Raw genomic sequence first — 27203 nt, 5'->3', positions numbered from 1 at the left:
CATCAGGGAGAAAGGGGGTAAATACTTTGCTAACTGCTCTGACCCTACAGACAGAATACATATCCAATACTTTAGTATAAGAAGAGATTTCAGTACCTCCATAGGGTATATTGAAGTCTGCGCTGTGGCTCCTGCCAGAGACCCGGCAACGAATCGCTCCGCTGTGCCCAACTTACCACTCTGAGAGCCTAAGATCTTCTTGTACTGAAAGAAAAATAAGACGTGACATTATGGATTTTCTCTTGAGGTATCCACTTGTCTTGGAATTGCAAGTCATATATTGTAGAAAGTTCATTTTACTGAAATTACACGGCCCAGAGACAGTAAGCATATGGCTCAACAGCTGCTAATGCCACTTTTCATCCTAGTGTATATTTCATTTACAAGTGTAAAAAATATATATGATGTAAAATTCACTTAATTCATCATCCTGGGGCCGAACAGGTGCGGAGATGTCAGAAATTTAAGACTGCTGGCCAAACATGGAGAAAGAGAGGAAACAATCAATAGCAAATCTGACTCCATGCTCAAAAAAAAAAAGAAATTACCACAATAGAAACTATAAAAGTGATAAATTATTCACAAAGCTGAAAAATGATCATACATGGATCAATATTTTGACAAGTCCATCCCAATACTTGGTGGTCTTCCACCTGTGGCTCTTCAGTTATTTTGAAACAACGACTCCATTGATGTCCAGACGATGGAAACCATTGGTTGTGGCGTGTAGGAATGCTGGTGTAGTTGAAGCTCTGTCATTGGAGAGATGGGCAACTAAGCACCAAGTTGTGCTTATGCACCGGCAAACACTTTCGGTCACTATACTCAGCGTTCCCGAGTACAAAAAGTAAATGTCTATGTAAAAGTAATAGTAATGTATGAAAAATGTGATAAGACACTTTTTTTCCACTTTTATCTCTAAAATTACCATCTATCTTCACCAATAACCATCCTTGCTGACTGGGGTAGTCTATGAAGGCTTGGTGGGTGGCGGTTTCCATCAGTATTTTGCACCTGTGCTGTCCCCGTCTTTATCATGGTGGTCTCCGACATCCTGCTAGTGCACTGGTTATCTCGCCTGGTGTTAGGCTACTTTCACACTGCGTTTTGCCTTGCGTTTAGTGGTCCCGTCGGGGCATCCATCCGGACCGCCCCTCCCCTACCTTGCAAAGCGTGCTTCAGACGCATCCGTCGACCGGGCCATTGACTGTAATGGCGCAGACTACGTTAGCGTGTGCTCTGTTTTGTACTATTTCGGGCACATACATTTTCTGCAGGCGGACACCAAAACGTAGTCGACTAGGTATAGGTGTCCGCCTGCAGAAAAATGTATATTCCTGAAAATGATACAAAACAGAGCACACGCTAACGTAGTCTGCTCCATTAGTCAATGGCCCTGTCGGCGCATGCGTCCGAAACACGCTTTACAGGGTAGCTGAGAGGCGGTTTGGACGGATGCCCCGACGGGACCACTAAACGTAAGGCAAAATGCAGTGTGAAAGGGGCCTAAGGCTGTTTTTTTTTCCTGTGAGATTTTTTTTTTTTAACATTTTTACTTGGTTAGCAGTTTTTGAAGTTAGTCTATGATGATAGCTGGTAAAGCCCCTTCTGTTATCACACCCAGACAATAATACGATATGCCAGAACATTGGGGGGGCTTCAGAGTCTGCAGTTGCAATTTGAGTTTGTCATTAGAGAAGGCCCAAATGACCCCTTTGCTGTGTAGGGCTACCAGGACTATGGTTGGCACATAGTGGCCGAGGAGCCATGGTATAGGTGCATCTCAAATTAACTTTTTGATGATATTCTAATTAATTATTTCAGTAATTCAGTACAAAAAGGGAAACACGTTATATAGCGTCATTACACACAGAGGGATCTATTTCAAGTGTTTATTTCTGTTAATGTTGATGATTATGGATTACAGCCAATGAAAACCCAAAAGTCATCTCAGAAAATTAGATTATATAAGATAACTGAAAAAATTATTTTAAACTCAAATGTTGGTGCCTACTGAAAAGAATGTACAGTAAATACCTCAATACTTGGTCGAGGCTCCTTTTGCATGAATTACTGCATCAATGCGGCGTGGCATGGAGCGATCAGCCTATAGCACTGCTGAGGTGTTATGGAACCCCAGGTTGCTTTGATAGTTGGCAGTGACCATCAATAATTTGGCATTTATTCTATTACCTGCTCGTATGCATAGAATTTCATCGCTGTCTCAGGGGCAATTTTGATGACATTGACTCCATTTCCTCTCCAAAGGGACCGGATGCCTCCTTCCTTTACCATTTGCTTCAGACCACCTAACATATTCGAGCCTCCTTTGGACCCATGAACCTGGCAGATTGAGAAATGTTATTAATCAGGACGAAGACTATGTTTATTTCTTGCTGGACAAACAGTATATATCTACAAGGAGTGAATCTGAACATGTGACAACCAATGAGGTATATAAAAATACATTTATAAGAAATTGTTGGGTTACTGGTACAAATACCTCTCCAAACAGCCAACTAATCATTCTATAGCCTAAAAAAAGTTTTCAATTATGCACTGATAGATTGATGCCGGTCTCTCTAATGGCCAGAATGAGGGACTTCATTGCCCCATTCTTCCCTGCCTGCAAGACTGCATCCCGGAGGAGCTGAATGGAGTGGCAGGTTGTTCACGTGCCCCAAATCCAATTGTGTCACTATACACGATGTATCCAAAAATATGCGACCAAAAATCAACATATAATTCAATAAAAATACTTTATTTTCATAATTAATCTCTTTTCAGGATGTTTAAGTAAACTGACCAGGACCAGGGAATAACACTAGTACAAAAACAGCCAAATAAGTTGTTTTTTGGGCTCTTATATAATTTACTATAATTTAATACATATGATCGTCCACATTATATACCTAGATGAAAAACTTCAACATTTAATTACCAAACCATACCCATTTTTGAATGTTGGATACCAAGAAAAAAAATAAATATCGCAAACATGTACCAGTTTTATAATAATAAATATAAAGTGCTAATGCTTCAATAAAAATTATTCCATATTCTCATTTGTAGATCTCTAAAGTGAATATATTTCAGCTAATGATGTTCAAACACTATACGGCCCATTAAATGCCTATGTATTTAGCACATTTAGTACAGCCGTTAGCCTACCACTATAAAGTTACACCATACACATCAATTAATAGATATTCAGTTATATTATGTCACCTTAGTTACTCATCAAGACATAATTTACTATATAATAAAGAGCTTCTCAAACATGTGCTAGTGGCATTAGTATACCATTAACTTATGCATGGGTCTATTTAAACACGAAACTCCTGTCTGTAAGCACCTGGGAGGGGTGTCGGAGGAACACAGGATGCCGGATCAATGCTTCTGATGGGGACGGCGCCCGTGGGAAACGCTGCAAACAGTTGCCGCAATTTAAAGTAAGAACCTGATTGGAGACTATTCATTTATATACTTACACTCTCTCAGAATAGGTTACCCCTTCTGAAGAAGTTTGTTTTAACGAAATGTGCATCAAGGGGCTCCAGGGACTATGAGCACTGTGGTAATTATTGTGGTACACTGCATCCGCTGTTTAGATTTTTCACCCTTACAGACAGGAGCTTCAGATTTAAAATTTAAATCATAATATTTTTTTGGATTTGGATGGCAGTGACTATGAAGAAGATGAAGACTTTGACATCAGAGATAATGGAGCAGAAACAAAATTCATCAAGAGTAAAAATCGCTATGAATGGTCATTAGAAGAACCAACGAAATTGGGGCAAAAAGCCCAAGAAAAAATGACAAGAAAACAGCTGTACAGTGGCTGTATAGTGTGTGGCATGTGAGAAACCAATCTGTATGGATCATCGTGCTGAGATATGCTTGTGCAGAAGACAAGTGCCGCCCAGGGCTATGGGGTACTCGGTCCCGGGCAGTGTACTACTGGGATGTGGCAGTGTACTACTGGGATGTGTCATTGGGTGGCTGTTGCCCGGTTCAGTGACCCTGGGGGTCGCTTTAAAAAGGGGTTATATACAGGGGAATGTTCAATAAAGTTTATGTCGTGACGCCATTTGCAGGTTGCGGTTATGGAGATAGAACAGCTGCTGCACAGTCTCTCCACTGGGGCTGGTGTTGACGGCAGCCTGGATGCTGGGCCCTCCGCAAGTAGGGCCGGGGCCCCAGGGGGTTAGGTGATGGAGATAGGCGCGGAAATAAGGTAGGCCACACAAGGGATTGCTGTGTAACTGGTTCTCTTTACTCACAGTGGATGGTAACTGGAACCCGGAGGAAGGCTGGTGTTCACCTCTGGTTCCCTTAGTTCCAGTGCCGTGTTGATGACCTGGTGGCTTCGTACCCCTGCACCTCTCTCAAGTTGGTGGGTCCTCGTGGCTTGGAGCGTCTGGGGGTCCCCTCCTGTTTGTCTCTCAGTTTCTAGTCCGTACGGTGGGTAGTGTGAACCCTGTTGGGTCGGTGTTCCGTTCTGGTCCCTGGTTCTCCAGTTACTGCTGGAGCCCTCGGACTTCTAAAGGTCAGTGAGGTCCTGGATGGTACCCACACTGTGCAGATTTTATCAGGTCTGCCTGGAGCATTTGCCTGACCTTGGGCTCTATACCCAGTCGGAGCTATTGATCCGCCCCTGCATTGGTCGAACCATTCGGACTGAGGGTGATTACTTGTGGCTCGAGGGTCTCCGGACCCGGGGGCTAGGGGCCACACTCAAATGAAGAAGGGGGCGTTTACAAGGAAAGATATAGATAGTTCATGACGCCACCTATGGTGTGCGGTAATAGGGAGTACCGCCACTGCTGTTGGGAGTACCCGGGGTGATGGAGTGGGGCAGCTAGATGACGTTACCCTCCACGGGTAGGGAAAGGCCCCGGGACCCCGGATCGTGGGATTGGGGTGCAGGCGCAGGCTCGCTGGTTGCAGGGGTTAATCAGGTACTCACTCAGCAAGAAAGCAGACGCTGACAACGTAGAAAACAACAAGTCTCTGGGTGCTGCTGCCCTCTTGGGGAGCTTGTCCGGGTCCCGTCCCCTGCAGCACTGCCTGGTGGTCTGTGGCCTGCCTCCTGGCACCGTATTTTAGAGTGTACCTTGTGGCCCGTCAGCTTGGAGCTTTCCGGGCCCCGCTCCCGGCTATGAGTAGCAAGAGGAGATTGCTCTTAGGAGCTCACGCTTGGGATTTCAGTGGGCTGCTTTGCTTGGAAAGCCGAATCCCCCTTGTTGCGCTAGTGCCCCTGATCTCTGAGCCTCGTGGGAACAGTCCATATAGGCCCTGTCCTCCGCAGGTTAATTGCCGAGTTGCTTGAAGCTCCTCCCCGACCTAGGGTCCATGTACCCAGTCATGCCTTTGGTCCCAGCCTGGTTCATGAACTGCGGCTGCTGGCTATCCTCCAAGACTAGCAAAGCACCCAGTCCCAATCTCCCGCGACCGGGTCTCCGACTCCTCCTGGTCCAGACCACAGTCTGCGACCTAGACCTTTTCCCTTTGGAGCTCCAACTCCCAGTTTCCTCTTCCTCTGAGCTCCTCAAAGCTTGAGGGCTACCACTGAACTCTTTGCTCCCCTGGAGCCGACTCTTTGCTCCTCTCTTTCTCCCCTGGAGCCGACTGCTCACTTCGCTCCCCTGGAGCTAACTGACTTGTCACCTCTCACCTCCCTGTCTGACCCCTAGGTGGGCGGCCCTATTCCAGCTTAAGCAGCCCACTGGTGTGCCTGACAGGTGTAGTGTGAGGTGTAACTAGGATTTGTGAATGCTGGTGGAGGCAGTACCGCAAGAAGGGGACCCAGAACCATGGGGGGTTGAGCCCTGCACAGGGAGATAAAGATTGTGCAGAACCCTGAGACGACCTGACTAGTCCAGGGCGTCACACTATGGTTACGGGAGTACTTCACCATACTCCACCGGCAACCACGCGCCTGGGCCCTCAGGTCACCGTCTCACTCCCGTGTCAGTGCAGTTATGTCTGTCCCCTCTCACCTCCACTTACTAACAGTTTAACTGTCTGTCCCCTCCGACCTGGTCGTTGTCTAGTGGACTGGATCGGCTCCACCCCTGGGTGGCCATCCATTAGATCCAATTCTAGTCTATCACCAGTCTGTGGGGATGGGGTAAAACTGGGATTATAATGTGTTTTGCTGTTACCGGCAGTGGTCTTCCAGCTCTCTGGGGGTAGGCCCTGCATCTTTGACAGGATGCAGTACCTGATAGTGCCCTGATGGGTTCAGGGGCGCTACAGACATGCAGTACATCCAGCTGAACAAATGAGAAACCTCTAAGAATATTTGTGTAATGTAATATTACTAAAAGGATTGTAGATAATAGTTTTCATTTTTATTAATTTTCTTCGTGATATTTATAAAGTGCTGCCATTATAAATTCTTCAATCTTCTGATAAGATCATTATATTGTATTAGATCATATTTTTTGTGTAATGTTCAAAAAAGTATGAATGTTAAGGCTGCTTTACATGTATCAATTTCTCGTGCGATCGCATGTGCGATCGCACCCACCCCCATAGTTTGTGCGGCACGGGCAATTTCTTGTCCGTGTCGTACAAAGTCGTAACCCCCCGTCACACGTACTTACCTTCCAAACGACCTCACTGTGGGCGGCGAACATCCACTTCCTGAAGGGGGAGGAACGTTCGACATCACACAGCGGCCAGCCAATAGAACAGGAGGGGTGGAGATGAGCAGGACGTAAACATCCCGCCCACCTTCTTCCTTCCACATTGCCGACGGGACGCAGGTAAACTGTGTTTATCGTTCCCGGGGTGTCACACGGAGCGATGTGTGCTGCCTCGGGAACAATGAACAACCGGACGTTCGATTTTTAGAAAATGAGCGACGTGTCATCGAGCAACGATGAGGTGAGTATTTTTGCTCGTTCACACTCGCTCGTAGCGGTCACACGCTACGATATGTCAAACGATGCCGGATGTGTGTCACTTACGACGTGACCCCGACGACATGTCGTTTGATATATCGTAGCGTGTAAAGCCCGCTTTAGGCAATACATTAAGCCTTATTATACCATTCTAAGCAATATGGAGGTTCATACTTGCATTACGAGGCTATGTAGAAGAAATAGTCTTTGGGGTATACCATACCCCATGAACAGGTATATAACTAAAATATGATCAACAGGTTCCAGATACCTACCTGCATCATGACTTTTAGTCGATCAAGGGGTGCAGTTCCTGTACGGGACACAGCTCCTGCCATCCCCCCAGCCAGAAGCTGTTTCCACCATTGGCCAGTCTTCTTCTCTTCTTCAGTGAACTCATCAGGTATGGTGAGGCTGTCACCAATGTCTAGAACCTGGGTATTGCAGAAGTTAAATAAGAAAAAATGAGCATTTAATCTCCAATATTGCCCAGTGAGCTAAAATTTCTAATAGTACAACTCTATAAGAAAGATTACAAGATTGAAACTTTATGGCTGGAGAGCTTTCTCCTTAACTTTAGTCTTACCGTTGAATGTTTCCAGTAACGGATAATTTCCTGAATGCTATCAGCTGGGTTAAATAGGAAATGGTCTCTCCACTCATTCCAGTCAACAGTTAGGGTCCCATCGGCATCCATACTGTCAGAATACGAAAATTATTACTAATTACAAATTATTTAAAATTAAAAACAAACAAACTGGGCTAATCAGAATTTTGTCAAATTTAGCAGAATAGCACACACAGGAAAATATATCTGTAGTAATTCCTTGGACCATATCAGAAACCTTTCTCTTCCTCACGTCACCACAGTTTGTGCACATTACACCAAAAGTTTCCACTGAAATAATCACAACCTTTTAATTAAAGTGTCTACCCTACTCAGACAACCCCTTCTCAATTACTATGTTTCCCGCATGACTGTTATGGCATGTGATTCCTGTGGCTAATCAATGGCCACGTCATTCTTCCCTCCTTTGGAGATAATTGATATCCAGAGCAAATAAGAGCTATGGCTTTCTTTCACTGCCTCAAGATGTCTGGTTGTCTGAAGGAGTTGAGAGTTTAGTAACCGCAGGGATCACGTGACAGTGGAGAGTCAATACAGACACTGCTGGAACAGCGTCGGCACCATAGGAGAGTATAGGTGTTATTTCACTTGGGGAACTATAATGATTGAGACGGGATTGTCCGAATAGTGGGCAACACCTTTAACTTTAATCTTTATTACATCTCATCACATCCATGTCCTTCATTTCTTTGACAGTTTCACAAAAGTATCAAAAACAATTTTCCTGACCTTTTTAAGATTTTATCAGCATGCTCTGATGAAATGTTTATGCCCAAAGCCTTAAGGGAATTCATGATCTCTGATGATTCGATCTTCCCTAAAATACAAGGAAAAAAAAATGTATGGAACCACCAAGGTATGTATCGAAGCAAAGAGAGGATTGAGAATTAGGAAAGTGAGAGGCTTTATTCATCAACCATTATATCTTTTAAACAGTGTTTTGAAAAAAAAACAACAACCTATATTAAAGTTAAAGGGGTTCTCCTTTTTCAAGAAAGTGGATCTCGGCTACAGAAGTGGTGATGTCACCACTGAAGGCAAAACCCCAAGACCTGAGCAGCAGCAGGGAGCAGGTGATTAACATGCTCTGCTTATTTTCGAGAGTTTAGGTCTACTTTTCTAGAGGTAGAAAACCCCCTTAATAATGTTAGATACGTCTATTGGTCACTTACGGGGTGTTACAAGGCTATGAACTGAATGCATTACTGTTTACAAAGATCCAATAATGATGAAAATATTCAGAATTTTTCTAGCAAAAAATTCAAATGGCTGACGGTGGTCTATTGGAAGACCAAACATCACTAGCAGAACATTATATCCGGCAAGACAAATGAGAGGCGCTAACACACATGAGATTGTTGGCCAATCAAGATGAAAAATTTTGTTGACTTCAGACTTTCATCTATTGTTTATGAATCCAAAGAGACCGGCACTCCAATTCTCGACACTCACAATAGTTATATTCTTATCCTTTACTAAGTCAAACTGGAAGTGTTTCAGCCCATCCTGAGCTTTCCATAGCAGTAAAGAAAGTGGACACGTAAATTTAACGCCCCGGCAGCTTTCGAACCGCTCGGATCTGGATGGTGGTATGGGGTGCAGGCTCGCTGGTTGCGGGGAGTAATCTGATACTCACTCAACAATAAAGCAGATGCTGACAACAGGGTAAACCAAGTCTCTGGGTGCCGCTGCCCTCTTGGGGGAGCTCGTCAGGGTCCTGTCCCCTGCAGCACTGCCTAGTGGTCTGTGACCTGCCTCCTGGCACAGTATTTTTAGAGTGTCCTTTGTGGCCCGTTAGCTTGGAGCTTTCTGGGCCCCGCTCCCCACTGTGGCCAAGTAGAAGAGCTTGCTCTCAGGGGCTCATGCTTTGGATTTCAGTGGGCCGCTTGCTTGGAAAGCCTCATCCCCCTCGTTGCGCTAGTGTCCCTGATCTCAGAGCTTCGTGGGAACAGTCCATAGAGGTCCTGTCCTTAGCAGGTTAATTGCCGGGTTGCCTGAAGCTTCTCCCCGACCTAGGGTCAGTGTACCCAGTCGTGCCTTCGGTCCCAGACCGGTGATTAGGCCCAGGCTGCTGACCATCCTCCAAGACAGGTCTCAGGCATCTAGCCTTGATCCCCTGCAACCAGGGGTCCGACTCCTCTAGGTCCAGACCACCGTCTGTAACCTAGTCTGCTTCTCCCCTGGGAGCTACAACTCCCAGCTTCCTCTGAGCTCCTCACAGCTCGAGGGCTACCATTGAACTGACTTGACACCTCCCACCTCCCTGCCTGACCCCTAGGTGGGTGGCCCTATTCCAGCTTAAGCAGCCCACTGGTGTGCCTGACAGGGTGTGGTGCAAGGTGTGTCTAGGATTTCTGAATGTTGGTGGAGGCAGTACTGCAGGTTAGGTTCCCAGAACCATGGCCATTTGAGCCCTGCACGGGGAGAGGAAGATTGTGCAGAACCCTGTGACGACCTGACTAGTCCAGGGCATTACATAAACACAACATATAATGAAGTCTCGAGGAAATAACATTACTATATATTAATAATTTTGAATTCTGTGAAAACAACCATTTCAGTTTGAAATTTTCTTTGACATCTGTCAAACTCTGATATAGGGACGTCAATTCCTTGAGACTCCATTATATGTTATGAATGTGATTACAGTACATGTCCACCTTTACTAATGTGAATGTTCTGGAGGAGCTGAAATGCTTCCAGGGTGATTTAATAAAGGATAAGAATATAACTTCTGCGAGTGCTGAAACTCTTGCAATTTTGACTTATCCCTTATATGTCCAGCATAAATAAGGGTATATTCACACATTGCTTCTTTTTTTTTACGCGCAAGAAAAAGCCAAGAAAAACACACATTTAGGACATGTTTTTTTGCAAAGAATTTATACTTAAAAAAAAAAAAGCACTGAAAACATTTACATGCTGCTAATATACATATTATATATATGTATATAACTGCAGTGGTCTTATGAATTCCTACTCCAAAGATCCAAAGATCAACCACAAGCTCCACACTACCTGACCAGCATCTCCTTATACCCTTGAAGACCTTTGAGCATAAATATCACAATCTTATCAAAATATATTGTATTAACATTGCAATGCATTAACCAGCTAATGTTTCATTACAAGAAAGAATTTATCACTAGTGATGAGCGGGTGCTCGATACTCATAACAAGCAGTTAATGCTCAGACAGGCTTGACTCGTATACCGAGTATAATGGATGTCAATGGGAAACAAGCATTTTACAGGAAAATCTTCTGGAAAAATGCTCGAGTTGCCTATTGACTTCCATTATACAAGTTGAGCACGTCCAACTGATCATTACGAGTACTGAGCACCTAATCATGGCAGAGATTGCTCATTACTGTTCAGCACTTATCACATCATTGACTTTCAAGACGTTACAAAGGCCTCACCATCTTTATTTTTATCCAGGCTGGTAAATGCAATTCTCATTTTTTTCTCATGTTCTTCCAAATATTTCATAAATTCTCCAAAATCCAACTGTCCGTCCTTGTTTGTATCTCCAGCTGCAACAATTTTCTATGGAGAAAAATGCTAGCCATGAGTAAATTAAAAAAAAAAACAAAAAAAACCACTGCATATGTAACAAACACTTGAATATATAAGATACAAAGATAAACCCATAAAAGTGGTGCGGCCCACGCTTACTGTAGTTCTCATTATGGAAACAATATATAGGCCTCATGTAGGAAAACTAATATAGAAAAGAACTGGAGGAGTCGACCATACCAACAGATCTGATTTGCTTGTATGTCCAGTATTTCTATGAATACATGAAAGGAAAAACCTGGTTAGTATGGGTAACATTAGCAGTTCCTGAATTAGTCCTGCTCATGTCCTGTACCCTTCATACTGTGTAGTGTACAAAATATAATCCAAATCCCAAGCGTTCTAAAGGGTACTTTACACGCTGCGATATCGGTACCGATATCGCTAGCGAGCATACCCGCCCCCGTCAGTTGTGCGTCATGGGCAAATCGCTGCCCGTGGCACACAACATCGTTAACACCCGTCACACGGCCTTACCTTCCCTGCGACATCGCTCTGACCAGCGATCCGTCTCCTTTCTAAGGGGGCGGTTCGTGCGGCGTCACAGCAACATCACACGGCAGCCGTCCAATAGCAGAGGAGGGGCGGAGATGAGCGGCCGGAACATGCCGCCCACCTCCTTCCTTCCTCATTGCCGGTGGACGCAGGTAAGGAGATGTTCGACGTTCCTGCAGTGTTACACATAGCGATGTGTGCTGCCACAGGAACAACATCGTACCGGCAGCAGCAACGATATTTTGAAAAGGAGCGACATGTCAACGAGCAATGATTTTTCACGTTTTTGTGCTAGTTGATTGTCGCTCCTTGGTGTCACACGCTGCGATGTCAATAACAGCGCTGGATGTGCGTCACTAACGACGTGACCCCGACGATATATCGTTAGCAATGTCGCAGCGTGTAAAGCACCCTTAAGTCTAAGAGCAGCTACCTTATGGTGTTACTCTGAAATGCTGTGTTAAAAAGAAAAACATTGCAAACAATTGGCGACTAATCACAGAGACAGGTAAAGGCAAAATCCCAACACCTGAGCAGCAGCAGGGAACAGGTGATTAACATGCTCTGCTTATTTTCGAGAGTTAAGGTCTACTTTTCTAGAGGTGGAAAACCCCCTTAATAATGTTAGATACGTCTATTGGTCACTTACGGGGTGTTACAACAGGCTATGAACTGAATGCATTACTGTTTACAAAGATCCAATAATGATGAAAATATTCAGATTTTTTCTAGCAAAAAATTCAAATGGCTGACGGTGGTCTATTGGAAGACCAAACATCACTAGCAGAACATTATATCCGGCAAGACAAATGAGAGGCGCTAACACACATGAGATTGTTGGCCAATAAAGATGAAATTGTTGACTTCAGACTTTCATCTATTGTTTATGAATCCAAAGAGACCGGCACTCCAATTCACGACACTCACAATAGTTATATTCTTATCCTTTACTAAGTCAAACTGGAAGTGTTTCAGCCCATCCTGAGCTTTCCATAGCAGTAAAGAAAGTGGACACGTACATTTAACGCCCCGGCAGCGACGAACCGCTCGGATCTGGATGGTGGTATGGGGTGCAGGCTCGCTGGTTGCAGGGAGTAATCTGATACTCACTCAACAATAAAGCAGATGCTGATAACAGGGTAAACCAAGTCTCTGGGTGCCGCTGCCCTCTTGGGGGAGCTCGTCAGGGTCCTGTCCCCTGCAGCACTGCCTAGTGGTCTGTGACCTGCCTCCTGGCACAGTATTTTTAGGGTGTCCTTTGTGGCCCATCTCCTTCCTTCCTCATTGCCGGTGGACGCAGGTAAGGAGATGTTCGTCGTTCCTGCAGTGTTACACATAGCGATGTGTGCTGCCGCAGGAACGATGAACAACATCGTACCTGCAGCAGCAACGATATTTTGAAAAGGAGCGACATGTCAACGAGCAATGATTTTTCACGTTTTTGTGCTCGTTGATCGTCGCTCCTTGGTGTCACATGCTGCGATGTCGCTAACGGCGCTGGATGTGCGTCACTAACGACGTGACCCCGACGATATATTGTTAGCAATGTCGCATCGTGTAAAGCACCCTTAAGTCTAAGAGCAGCTACCTTATGGTGTTGCTCTGAAATGCTGTGTTAAAAAGAAAAACATTGCAAACAATTGGCGACTAATCACAGAGACAGGTCCCCACTGGCTTCTCCCACCCTCTCAGCTAGATTGACAAGCCTCTCTCCATGTGAACACAAGGAGAGTCAGTCACGGGACCAGGGTCAAGTTTACTAAAGGGTGCTTTACACGCTGCGACATCGCTAACGATATATCGTCGGGGTCACATCGTAAGTGACGCACATCCAACGCCATTAGCGACATCGCAGCGTGTGACACCAAAGGAGCAACGATCAACGAGCGCAAAAATGTGAAAAATCGTAGCTCGTTGACACGTCGGTCCTTTTCCAAATATTGTTGCTACTGCAGGTACGATGTTGTTAGTCGTTCCTGCGACAGCACACATCGCTATGACACCGCAGGACCGACAAACATCTATTTACCTGCGTCCAGCGGCAATGAGGAAAGAAGGAGGTTGGCGGCATGTTCCGGACGCTCATCTCCGCCCGTCCTCTGCTATTAGACGGCTGCCGTGTGACTTCGTTGTGACGCTGCACAAACCGCCCCCTTAGAAAGGAGGCGGATCGCCGGCCAGAGCGACGTCGCAGGGAAGGTAAGTCCGTGTGATGGGTGTAAGCAATGTTGTGTGCCACGGGCAGCGATTTGCCCGTGACGCACAACTAACGGGGACAGGTACGCTTGCTAGCGATATCAATACCGATATCGCAGCGTGTAAAGTACCCTTAACTGTGGACATATGTCCCTGCTGGCTTCTCCTCGCCCACTCAATTAGGCCCATAGGTCTAGGGGCAGGCCTTTCAATCCAGTTGGGTGGTCTGGCAGACGCCAGCGAGGACACCCTTCCACTACTACTGGTCTCCTCATTTTCAACTTTGCTTTCCTTAAAAATGCTATAGTGTTTCAGCATAAAACATTCATATTTGTAGTGAAGAAGCCGGTCCTCAATTCAAGCTGCTTGTGGTTCAAATGGCATGAATCAAGGCAGGTTATGTACATAAGACTATAAAGGTCTGCTGTCAGCCTCATTCACACACCATGATTTTTCTGGTACACAAAAAAAAAAAAAAAAAGGGCCATCAGTGTTTTTGATCAGAGCATCATCCGTGTTTGCTCCATGTGTCCTTATAGGTGCACACGGTTCGGACATGCTGCATCCTGGATGCAGCGTGTCTTCTCCAGCGGACATGTGAAAGCTCTCCGCAGGACACTGCAGCTACCCGTGCCCACAGTCAGGGTTCAGGCCACTGGAGAATTTCGCTCTGTTCTCCCACTAACAGCACTTGCGTCTCCGCAGCATTAATTGACATGCTATGGCTCGGGAAGCCGCACCGCATGTCAATTTACGCTGTGGAGAAAAGAAGCACAAAGGGCATGCGATTTCTATAAATCCATCCACTGTGCTTCTACTGTACAACACAGTGTTTTGGACGCATTTCACATGTGACAAAATGTCAAACCTCCTCCTATTCATTGCAATCTTAATCATGAACGGCAAACACATTGTAGAATGATTTCTTACGTGTGCTTTCCTTGATTTTCAAACCAAGAATCTTGCACGAGTAATTTTCAATCAAGAAACTGATGAATAACAAACTCAACTCAGTGATTTTTTTTTTGTTTGCAGATATACATCCACAAAAACAAAACAACCCAACAAAACACGCAGGCGTGTGGACAGCCCCATAGACTATAATGGGTACATGTTCTGTGAAAACCACAGATAGGAAGCGTACATTAAAAATGGACATCTGAATTAGTCCTTTGGTGTAGATTATTTGTACAAGAAAATTTATTTTAATCACATTTTTGCAGTTTAAAAGGGAGGGGATAATGTTTTGGGTTTTTTTTTTTAAAATTTCCCTTAAATGTTTTAAGGAAATCTGTAAAAATAATAATTGCTGCCCAAATTTTGGGCACTATCATAGCTGCTCTGCAGAATTGTAAGTATATTATTCAATGAAAAGCTCTGGTGTTTCAGAGAAAATTTATATGGAAGGGTCATAGTCCGAGACTAAACTAGATCTGTCAATCATCTACAGTGGCACTGGACTAATCTCATCTTTGGCTATCTCCCCCTGACAGATCTCTCTGAAATGCCTAAGGACTTTAGAGAATAATAAAGCACCCAAAAGGTTCCCTTTACAGATGTTTTTTAGAATTCCTAGTAAGAGGGGAAAACAGCCCACTATCATGATAGGTCATGAGCAGAGTTGGTCTGAGTCTCCTAAGACCCAACAGCTCTGCTAACCCACAAAGAGCCCCAGGGATTGTGTCTGCTTGGTTGAGCCAATGCTTTAATTCATTCAATGCTGCATAGTGCTCAACTTCTATGCAGGCTAAAAATACAAAAACAATGGCAAGGGATTTTACTTCAGTTACATGAGTGCAGCTGTTGCACATCATAGGTCAGTAAAGTGCAGGGGTCTCCAACCTCTTGCTCAAGAGTCACATGTGTTTTGTGGTTCCATGATGTGTGGTTTGTGTCCGTATACCATCTTTGTGCATTAGTGCCAGGTCTAGGAAATAGCCATGAAGAGCCGATGGCAAGAGGGCATTAATATGTTAGGCAGGAGATAAGATGATAATGATAGTTAGAGAAGGTGCTTGAAGCTGGATGCAATAGTGTGGTGAGCCGACGCCAACGGCTATTTCAGCTGGATGTGCGTCTCAGGATGCACATTTAACTGAAATGTATTGCGGCGCAGAGACCCACAATAACATCATACGCTGCCCATTGCTTGCATACTGAAGTCAGCTGTCGGCTACAGAAGAGGATGCCACACATCGTGGGACCGATGGGAGGGGAGGAGAATCGTTTTTTGTTTTTCGTTTTTTTTTTGGGGGGGGGCTACATTTGTTGAAGAAAACCTACAGAACAGTGAAATTATTACTGTTAGTGGCCCATGATCGGGGACATTGTACCTGGGCCTAAGATGTGGGATCTTACAACAGGATGGGGCCAGGGTATAGGACATTATACCAAGAAGAGGCTAAGGATGGGGGACGTTATAGCAGAAAGGGGCCCTGAAAGGGGGACATTATTACAGGTTGGGGGGACATTGTTAAATAGGGGGTGGTAAACACTTATAGCTGAATAATAGATATGTATTAAGTAGACATTGCCGGTCTTAGCTATATTTGCATTTATACAGCTTTCTCATGAACCAGACCAACTTTACTCATTATAAAATAGTTTGAATTAGCCATTTACACCTACAGATTTTGGGGTGTCCCTCATATTTTGTAATCGTTGCTATTCTTTATAACTTAGTGGTTTTTCAGATATCTGTTAACTTGAAACAATTGTGTTTGGTAGTCAAGTTTTTTAAGCACGTCAGAGCAATTTTCTAGCAGATGAAAGATTAAATTTAGATCAAAAGGGTGTTTGCACTAAATTTTGGTTTGAGTGGACCCAAGTAACCTCGCCCAAGTGGCTGCACAGGGCGCTGTCTGCCAGACTTCAGTGGGGGGTGGCCAGGGCCATACAACAGTAGGTTGCTAGGTGGCACCAAGTATCAATAATACTTCACTATCAATCAGCCTATTGTCTCCAGTGGAAAACAAAGGAATTATGGGGCTCAATCCAGCAATGCTCTTCCTTCCTCTCCTGCAGCATGTACAGTATGAGAGCGGTGTTGATTGGTGAAGCAGCACACCGATTTCTTCTCTACCAGAGAATTACTGTCATTGCAGCACTGAGGAAGGCCAAGGCCACTGCTCACTCCCAACACACCAACAATATCTCCTCCCAGTCTCCAGTCTCAGGAGCACGTAAGATACTTCTACTAATAACATTCTTGTACCCTAATCAACAACGGAGGAAGAGGTGCAGACATTGATGTACAGATTGTAAAAAACTGGAACTAAAGGCCTCCATACACACCAGACAATGTCAACTGAACCTGACATCTGTTAATTGGTCAAACAGTCCACAGTGTATGGAGGCCTCCTGAAGATCCCTCGACAGATTATTTTAGGGAAGTTGAGGATGCGGCATGTCATATTTGTGACAGCTGTCTGTGTATGCAGGGCTTAAAGGAAACCTGTCAGGTACCTTCTACCCTTCAACACAGCAGTATTCACATGTGTATGCGAAAATTCCCTGCCTAACCAGCCCTGTATAATGCTTTTTGCTAAAGTCAATGTTTTGCGCTTGATTGAAAAACCAGCTTCTGTACATCTCATGATGCGCAGTCCTCCTCTCTGAAGCCGGGATGCGTACACCTGGCTTCTGAGGTGCACTGACCCTGCCAAAACAAGCTGCGCGCAAGATTTCCAGAATATACGGTGACGCCAGGAGCATGATAACATGGAAAGAGAGCCAACTAGTTTGGGAAAACAAAATCACCTTCAACTAGTCAAGGCTCCAATTAGCATAGGAACAACACACTTTATAAAGTTTTTGGGGGGGGGTTTAACATTGACTTTAGTAAATGGCATTATACAGGACTGATTAGTCAGGGAATTAAGTCATACACATCTGAATACTGCTGTGTTGGAGGGCATAAGAGACCTGACAAGTTCCCTTTAAGCTTGAGAATGCATCTGTCCTCACCACTCGCCTCACCATCCTTTTAGGAATTATTTATTAAGCTTTCTTATATAATCCAACATACTCCATAGTACTTTATACACATTGTCATCACTGAGGTTCACAATCTACATTCTCATAAGTATGTTCTTTGGAGTGCGGGAGGAAAGTGGAATATTCAGAGTAACAAAGGGAGAACACACGAAATGCATGATGATATCAAATAAGAATCTCAGCAGCCTATAACGCAAGGGTCAGGTAAGGAACGGGGTGTACAAGATGTCAGGGAAGGGCATAAAATTAAAATTTTATGAGTCTGGGCTAGTGATTGGAGAGTTTCCTCCTATATGGGAAATGGATGCGCTGCGAAAGACAAAATGTCTGGAACAAAAACCCATACTAGCTATGTGGGCAACAACCAAGCAAACATGCAGACTGGCACAGATTTCAAACTAATTGCAGCTAAAATCATTATTAGTGTTAACGGCTGTAAGGTTAAACTTCAAAAACAGAATTAGCAATTCTTGCTATGATCTGGTGTAGCATGAACTATACACTAACATGCCAGGGTGTGCTGGACTCTATCATTTTAGATGCAAGTATCTGCATTTTGTACATTCATACGCAGCTACATGAACAATATATTATCCCATAATAGGAAGTTTGCCGGAGTATAAATTGGTCAACTATCCTTGAGAAGAATGTTAAAAAATACTAGCCATTCAGTGGCATGCAAATGTTTGTGCATCCCTGGTCAAAATTGCTGTTCCTGTGAACAGTTAAGCAAGTTGAAGACGATATGATCTCTAAAAGTCAGAGTTGAAAATAACACATTTCCTTTGTATTTTAGGCAAAAAAAAGAAGGTTTCAGACCTGTTAGGGTTATGGCTTGTAAACCATAATCGTTAGGAAAGGCCAGGCAATTCAAATTTCACAGCTTTATAAAAACCCAACCTCCTCTAACCTTGTGCCAAAATACAGCAGCCATGGGTTCTACAAAGGAATTGCCTAGCACTCTGAAAATGGTGGAGTCCCACAAAGCAGGAGAAGGCTATAAAAACATAGCAAAGCGAAAGTTGCCCTTTCCTCCATTTGAAATGTAATTAAGAAATGGCAGCTAACAATAGTGGAGATAAAGATAAGATCTGGAAGACCAAATAAAAATTCTGTGAGAGCTGCTTGTAGGATTGCAAGAGAGTCAAATGAGAACCCCCGCTTGACTACAAAAGACCTTCAGGACGATTTAGCAGACTCTGCAGTGTTGGTATATTGTTCTACTGTTCAACCCCTGCACAAATATGGCCTTCATGAAAGAGTCATCAGAAGATCTCCTGCATCCTCACCATAAAATTCCCAGTCAGAAGCATGCAAAAGAACATCTAAACAAGCCTGATGCCAAAAGCATTTATAAGCTGAGGTACTTGTCAAGGGGGGGCTACTAGGTGCTAACCATGCCCAAACTTTTGTATAGGCCCATTTTACTTTTTTGTTTATTATAAACTGGAAACATGTTGTTGATTTTCTTTGTCCTGAGGAAGGGGACTGGATCCCAGAAACTGGTCCACCTATAGAATAAATATATCTATATTAAAATCAACAAATTCTTTTCATTGGCTGTGGTGCGGCAATATACCCATTCTTTTCTCCAGCAACAAACTGTAAATAATGAGATTTTTTTTTTTTTTTGCCTAAAATACAAAAGGAAATGTGTAATCTTTAACTTTATGCCCTTTAGGGATCATTTAATCTACAACTTTCTTAACTGTTCATAAATACAGTAATTTTAACCAGGGGTGACCAAACTTTTGCGTGTCAACTTTTAAGTGGGGGGTTTACTTGAAGAGGAAGGTGGCTCAGTGGTCAGTACCATTCCTTTGCAGTGTTGGGGTCCTGTGTGCAATGCCAACATCTGCAAGGAGTATGTATGTTTTCCCTTTGTGTGTTTGCCTCCGGGTACTCCCCATTTATTCCACGTGCCCAACACATACTGATAGGGAATTTATATTATGGGCCCTTTTGGGGACAGTCATGACGATGTCTGTAAAGTGCTATGGAATACATTGGCGCAATAAAATAATATTAATAGATATACTCAACATTGAAACTGTAACAACAAGATGTTAATGTAATGGACTTATGAAAATGACAGAATTGATACCCATGTTTACTCTTAGGGTGTAACCAATTTGCGTTTTCGTCTTTCCTCTCCTTTTTCAAATAGCCATAATTTTTTACACTGACAGTCATTACATTTCTTTGTTACCTGGGGAAAATTATGACGATTCAAATTTTGTATATTTTTTTTTATAGTTTTAAAACTTTGTTTTCTTCTACTTTGTTAGTCCCTTTAGGCATCATTTGATTGCTTGCACTATATACAGTGATGACAGGGCCACAGCAATCATAGCAAACATCCGGCTTACTGCAACTGAGTCACAGGTGTGAGAGGAGGCTGGGCACCAACTAGCATCCAGCCAAAAATAGTGGCGCTTAAATGCCACTGTCAGTGATTGACAACGAGAATAGAATATAGCTGGTAATTGCATTATGTAGTGTGGGTTCTGCTTCTGAGCCCATTCCAAAGTCCGACATGCTCCATGATGTACATATTCATCATGGTGCGTGATATGGTTAACCCCTTAAAAAAAATTGCACAATTTTTAGATGTTGTGCTTTTGTTTTTTGCTCCCCTTATTCCAAGATCCATAACTTTTTATTTTTCTGTCGATGTACCAGTATGAGGTCTTGTTTTTTGGCAGGACAAGTTGCACTTTTGAACGACGCCATCCATTTTATTATATGATGCAATGGTACCGTAAGTGGGGAAAAAAATCCAAGTGTGGCAAAATAAAAAAAAAGTGAAATTCTACTTTTTTTTTGTTTGTTTTGTTATTTACAGCTTTCATTTTATTAAAAAAATGATTTGTCAGTCAGTACAATTATGTAGATGCCAAACATGTATAGTTTTTATTTAAAGGGAATCTGTCAGTAGGTTTTTGCTATATAAACTGAAGCCAGCATGCTTTAAGAGTTAACACAGAAAATTCAGGCACGCCTGTGTAGTCACAGTGGATCTTTTGGTTATTTGTTAGGTTTGTTTTAGCAGTTGGATCCTTTTTATCCTTGTCATTGCTCTGGGTGCCATGTTGACCGGCGCACCCCCTCCTTTCATTGACACCTCACAGTCAATCTACAATCCCCATAGAGTGCCTGGTGTGGGCAGGACAGCTCTGTGGACTCTGCTACAAGTATGCTGCCCCCGTGCCAGCAGCTGGCGCTGCTTGGATCCGGGCCTTCAGGGGTGGTGGCTCGAGGGTCTCCAGACCCAGGGGTCTCGCAGACACGCCGAATAAATGGGGGGACGTAGATGTACGGGCTAGGCCGTAGTAAGTTCTTGACGCCACTCACAGTGTGTGGTGAGGTGGGACACCACCATTGCTGTTACGGGGCACCCAGGGGAGATGTTGCGCAGCAAGTTGTTAACCCCTCCATGGGTAAGGATGGTGGCCCCGGGACCCGGTGGCTCGATGCAGGGGATGGCGACTGCAGGGGGGTGCTGGTGTACTCACGGTTAGTAAAACACACAAGCTCTGGTAAACCAAGGTGATAGTGGCCGGTGCCGCGGCCGGTTGCGTTCGGGTCCCCCAACCAGCTGGTGGTCTCTATCCTTTTCCTGCACTGCTTTATGTAAGGTGGACTTTCCTACTGTAAAACTCAGGAGTCCGCTCCCGGCTGGATGCGGCCTAAGGAGCCGTGCCCGCAGACACTGGCCCGTGGGATCTATGGGCCCTGGCAGTGACCTCTTATCTCTAATCGGTGGGCTGTTGTCTTCTATGGTCTTCTATTAGGGACTTTGGGTGGGACAGGACCTCTAGTCCTGGCCTCAATCGGTTAATTAACCCGTTCCACTTGTGTCTGGTCCTGGCTTCAGGGTCCGAGTACCCCCCTTTGTGCTACGGTTTCCGGGTTGGTTCCCAGTGTCTGTACCGGCGAGCTACAACCCTGTCCCGGTCCACCTCGGTTCCACCGAGCCGTCTTCCCGTCTCCTGCCGACGGAGACCACTGTCTGCCTCCTAGCCAGTGGCACCAGAGCTCCTTACCTGGTACCGTTCAACTTTAACTCTCCTGCTGGAGCTACAGTTAGCTCAAGCCCAAACTCCTCTCCAAACTGAACTTCAGAGCTTAACTGCCTGTTTTCCCGCCCCGGGATGTCTAGACCCCTAGGTGGGCGTGTTCCAACCGCCTGGTCACGCTCACTGGTGTGTCTATCTTTCCCTAAGGGGGGGGTGACTAGGTTTTCTGGTTGGCTGTATGTTTCCTAGTGAGGGAACGGTGTTGTGCAGGGGCCTAACTGTGACTACCTGGTTTTGCCAGGGCGTCACACAAGATTAAAGCTAAAAATGCAAAGTGTCAGAACAACTGCACCCAGTAATCTAAGTGACAAATAGTTTTATTCAGAATCTCCTTGCCTACATTATGCTGCTCTCAGATGAGGTAGCAAAAACCTGCTGACAAAGTCCCTTTAGGTGGTGGAAACAAATTCAGAAATTGAGAAAAAAAATGCAATTCTGCAGATTTTTTTTTTTCTCGTTACACTGTTTGTCGATGGGATTAAATTTTATATATTTTGATTTAGCTTTTATAAGCTCAGCTATACCATATAGGTTTATTTTTAATTGGATTATTTCTTAATTTTTAATGTGGTTAAAATCGGGGTGATCACAGCCTCCTAGGAACACCGGCCACGGGCTGGTTTTCACAGGATTAATGTGATGACAGACACCGGTGTCTTCAGGAAACACCTGGCTGTCATTACAAAACACTGATGTGCCGCAATCACCTTGCGGGCATGCTGATGAGGGGTCAGAACAGACTACCCCCCTGCCACTGCACATTAAATGCAGTTGTCAGAGATCGACAATGGAATATAGCAGTCTAACAGCATAGGTAGAGCGCCGCTGTTAAAGGCGGATGAAAAATCCAGTCTTCATCTGCAAAAAGGAAGCAGGGAGACAACTTATGACGTGCATAGCAGATGGCTATACTCCCCTGCAGATATTCTAAGATGTTAAAGAAGTGCATCTTTCATTCACACCCCATTTACATTCCTTCTACCTTTTAGTACTCAGGAACAGTTTTTATGCATTTTACTGTCGTTCGAAGGCGGGCCCAGGGTTACCAATAATTGCGCACATGTCTTGTACACGATGCACTGCCATATGAATTCATCCTGTGCGTACTTCGTGGATGGGATACTAGCCTGCATACTCAGTCTTGGAAGCTCTTCTTGAGGGGTCTTGATAAGATCACTCGGAAGCGCAGGTGCTTCATGCGGAGGTTCAGTTTCAGGCTCATTCTCTGACTCAGATGGGGATGGGAGTGCCACTTTTCTGGCTTCTGTGGGTTCCACAAACCATTTGTCCTCATCATCAACACCACTTTGTCATAGCACTGCTCTGTACTTTCGGGTGTTGAAACCTCGTCACTTAGTGAGGAGTCGCCTCCTATTGATAATTCAACTTGCCTTTCAGATGCTTAGCATGGACCAGTAACCAATCTCACGGGTGTAAGGGTACTTCTTACATTGGGATTATGTCTGGTTGATCCAGCTCCCGAAATTTTTGTTCCACAAGCCGCCTAATTTTCTGTAGTCGATGCCAAGGTTCTCGCACCTAAGTGTTCACCCTGCTCCTTGTGCAATCTTCCCCTTAGTTAAACCACAGTTTGGTGATTTCCCGACTGTGCCAATCAAAACAACAGTATGTATGGCGTGTACCCGGAGCTGACATGGACTCTACTATTGTACACAGATACCAGCTCTGGGACGAATTCGGGTCACCTTATCTTCCAATCATCTTGCTGTGTTCTTAGCATATGCAATAAAGTCCTATTGAAGCCCTATAGGACGTGCGGTCCACCTCCACAACACCACAGGCGCATGTTACCTGGACTCCTGCCACCATATCCTATGGACCTTCATCGAGGCTAAATCACTGGAGTCTAAAGGCCCTGTCACACACAGAGATAAATCTGTGGCAGTTCTGTGGTTGCAGTGAAATTGTGGACAATCAGCGTCAGGTTTGTGGTTGTGTACAAATGGAACAATATGTCCATGATTTCACTGCAACCACAGATCTGCGAAAGATTTATCTCTATGTGTGACAGGACCTTTAGTCAGGTAGCTACCTGGACCGGCACGTATTTGCCCGATTATCCTCCATTTCCTCTGACCACACTGTGGCCCCTAGCCCTTGGCCCCGATACACCACTCCAGGCATAACTACATTCCTCCAGGAATCTTAAGATCCCTGTATGTATTATAACAGATTGCGCCAGAGGCTCACCCATACACAGATGACCATTGAGGTCTCCCGCCACATGTATTGATTCTGATGACACCCAGACTTCCTGTGCATGACCTTGAGTCACCATATTGCAGCTCGCATATGAATACTGGATCTAATGCGCTTCTCCTATGACAGAATTACCTTCTACCCATAGTGCGTCCCCACATTGGTTATCCCGCATACCATTATCTACGCAGTAATCCAGCATATGGTCGAGTAATAGTGTCCTTTACACACTGACCCACTCCATATCCTGTTGTTCTTAAGCCTGTCCGACCTGAGGAAGGCCAGTAGGCCGAAACGTTACCTGGCGGACCTTTGTACAGCACATTTTTGCACGTTTTTTTCCACTTACAAAATAAAAGAAAAGGAATTTGACATCACCTCTACTGTGTTTTCCTTAGTCTCCATGGGTAATAGCTAGTGTGCCGGAGTTCCTTTATATTCCAACATTCAACTCTACACTCTTTAGGGGTGTGGCGCAGCTTGTACTGCTGATCTCTTGGTGGAGGATACCCCTGTTCTAGTTTCTCTTTGTGCCAGGGTACAGTGTTCGACCCTGTGTTAGCAACAGGGGTTCATTGAATGCTGCATAACTCTTATCTAATTTCCCATATATTTTTAATGCAGTTCATGGGCCAAGACTGCTAGTCATTAGGCAACTTCGAAACAGCTACTATATGGCTCCGGACCACACCCACCATAGCCAGGGCCTCCCACTCTCGAACTCTAACTTCTGCACCTATCTCCAGAAAGCTCAAATTGGGATTATAACATAAGTGGTCTTTCAGGGCAACTCAGTGGGAACTCAACAACCAAAATTTAATTTTACACAAACAAAGAAGTGGCAGTGATGAGATATCAGGGAGCAGCAAGAGTGGATTAAACAAATGCAAAAAGAAGGATTTTTGTGTACTCACCGTAAAATCTCTTTCTCTGAGTCTTCATTGGGGGACACAGGACCATGGGTTATGCTGCTGTCACTAGGAGGCTGACACTAAGTAAACAGAAAAAGTTAGCTCCTCCCCAGCAGTATAACCCCTGAGCCGGAGGCGGGCTCAATCAGTTTAGTGCACAAGCAGTAGGAGGAGAACCAAACAATCCTGAATAAAACAAGGTAAGAAACTATGACGATCATTCGTGTGACCAGTGACCTGGGAAAACAGGCACTGGGGCAACAGGCATGTCCTATATAACAAAAAACACAAGCAGGGTGGGTGCTGTGTCCCCCAATGAAGACTCAGAGAAAGAGATTTTACGGTGAGTACACAAAAATCCTTCTTTCTCTATCGTTTCATTGGGGGACACAGGACCATAGGACGTCCAAAAGCAGTCCCTGGGTGGGAAGAAAAACCATCACCGGAGTGGGCTTGACCCAGACCTACAAGCGCCTAATGTTGCAACAGGTGTGCCAATGCCACCCGCAAACCCTACGCCAAGACTGGCCTCTGCCAAGCTCGGGTGTGAACCTGGTAGAAAATAGTCAAGGTATGCCAGCTAGAGCGGGTGGCGGACCAGGGGACCTGGTCGATCTACGACTGGAGTCCAATCTTTCAAGGGTGCCCCCTTGCCCGGTAGACCGCGGCGGAAGTCCGTCCTTCATGCGATAGTCTACACCTATGGAGGAAAAGCTCCATGTGAAATTCTGGCCCTTGGCGCCGGCACACGCTTCTTGGGCAAGGGTGAAAGAATGTATTGACGACCGGCGTAACCGAAAGATGGTGTCCTGCAGACACGAAAAACTGAGGGCTCGCACTAGCCCTGGAACGAACTATGCCCCTTTGTGGCTGGGAGAGGAGCCTAGAGCCGAAAGACCGAAACCCAAAGTCCTCTGCTGGAAGGAACAGCGAGGTGTCTTGGACAGAAACGAAAGGTTCTGGCTGGAGCCCCCCCTTGTCCTGTTGGCGGAGCCGGAAAATGGGGAAAAAACGACGAGAGGGCTGACCGCCCTGATGCCGTCTGTAACAACCCGATGGCCATGAGGAGCCCACCTATCAAAACAGGTGGTAGCAGGGAAAAAAGGGGAACCTTGAGCGAACCCATCACTGGATTCAGGTCCCACATTTCTAGTGAACGATGAAATAAAATCTTCAAGGAAACTTGATTCCCGGCCCTCTTCAATATCTGCCATCATCTTGCCCACCGTCCTGACGAGCCAGCATCCGGGATCCCCTGATGAGGCTATGTAACTTGGGACTTCTGAGCCCTGGTAGAATAGAGGGGCCCCGACACGGAAGAATTTTGCGGTCTGGAAGGGGCCACGGGGCATTTGCGAGGAGATGAGTAAAATATGTGAAACTATGCTCGCCTGGGTCACTCCCGATCTATCGCTTGCCTTGGTCCATCTTGAGAACCCTTGAGATCATAGGAAGCCGCGGGCAGATGCACGAGAGCCTGAACAGGCTACACGACCGGACTAGGGCGTCGACATCTAGTCCGGAGCAGGTGCATACTCAAAGCACCCTTGACTGAGACTTGGATCGGAAGGCCAAAAATGGTCCACGACCAGAGGTCTTCCTTCGCCAGCGATCTGGCTGGTGATTTCCGCGTTGGAGCCCTTTACCTACGGGAGGTCCATCCTACCGCGGACATCGGCCGTCCAAACATCCCCGCTAGGGATGTGCTGCCGAGATTAGCGAGTGAAGGGACCCGTCCCAGAGCAAGATCTTCTTGGCCTCTTCCCTTGCCATGACACTCACTGCATCTTCCTGGTGGATGATGTAATCACCGCTGTGGCATGGTCCGACTGGAACCTGGCTGGGTCACCGCGACCTAGAGAAGAAATTGTAACTGGGCTAACCAGCTGCCTCTGAAGTCCGGAATGTTGAAGGAGAGACGACGCTCTAGGAGTGTCCCTCGGGACCCTGCCGAGGAATGGTGGGATAGCATACCCTAGCACGGGAGGCTGGTGACGGTTGATAATAAGCTCCAGGGGAGGAAAGGAAGCTTTCCAGGGATGGTTGCGAAGACTGGTCCGCTAGGAGGGGATTGACGGGTCACCCGCGAAGACGGAACCTTCCTGTCTCCGTTCCTCAGCGTGCTCCATTGGAGAGTCCGGGATGAAATCTGGTATGTGCACCGTCGCTACCACCGCCACAGGCTGTGA

The 27203-nt window shown here is 45.3% G+C and overlaps 1 protein-coding gene across 1 annotated transcript in view; it reads right to left on the bottom strand.

Annotated features, from left to right (window-relative positions):
* Nucleotides 1–27203, bottom strand: part of SLC25A24 (solute carrier family 25 member 24) — a 70145-nt gene that overhangs the window by 13668 nt on the left and 29274 nt on the right. The window contains exons 2-7 of the mRNA XM_075320960.1: nt 10961–11087; nt 8269–8356; nt 7498–7609; nt 7187–7345; nt 2194–2343; nt 97–204 (exon numbers count right to left, since the gene is read on the bottom strand). Coding sequence (XP_075177075.1) covers nt 97–204; nt 2194–2343; nt 7187–7345; nt 7498–7609; nt 8269–8356; nt 10961–11087 — 744 coding nt within the window. The remainder of the gene's footprint in view (nt 1–96; nt 205–2193; nt 2344–7186; nt 7346–7497; nt 7610–8268; nt 8357–10960; nt 11088–27203) is intronic.

Source organism: Anomaloglossus baeobatrachus, chromosome 8 (assembly GCF_048569485.1).
Source record: "Anomaloglossus baeobatrachus isolate aAnoBae1 chromosome 8, aAnoBae1.hap1, whole genome shotgun sequence".
Taxonomy (NCBI): Eukaryota; Metazoa; Chordata; class Amphibia; order Anura; family Aromobatidae; genus Anomaloglossus; species Anomaloglossus baeobatrachus.
Note: the sequence above shows the minus strand (reverse complement) of the source record. Positions and strands in the feature narration are given on the sequence as shown.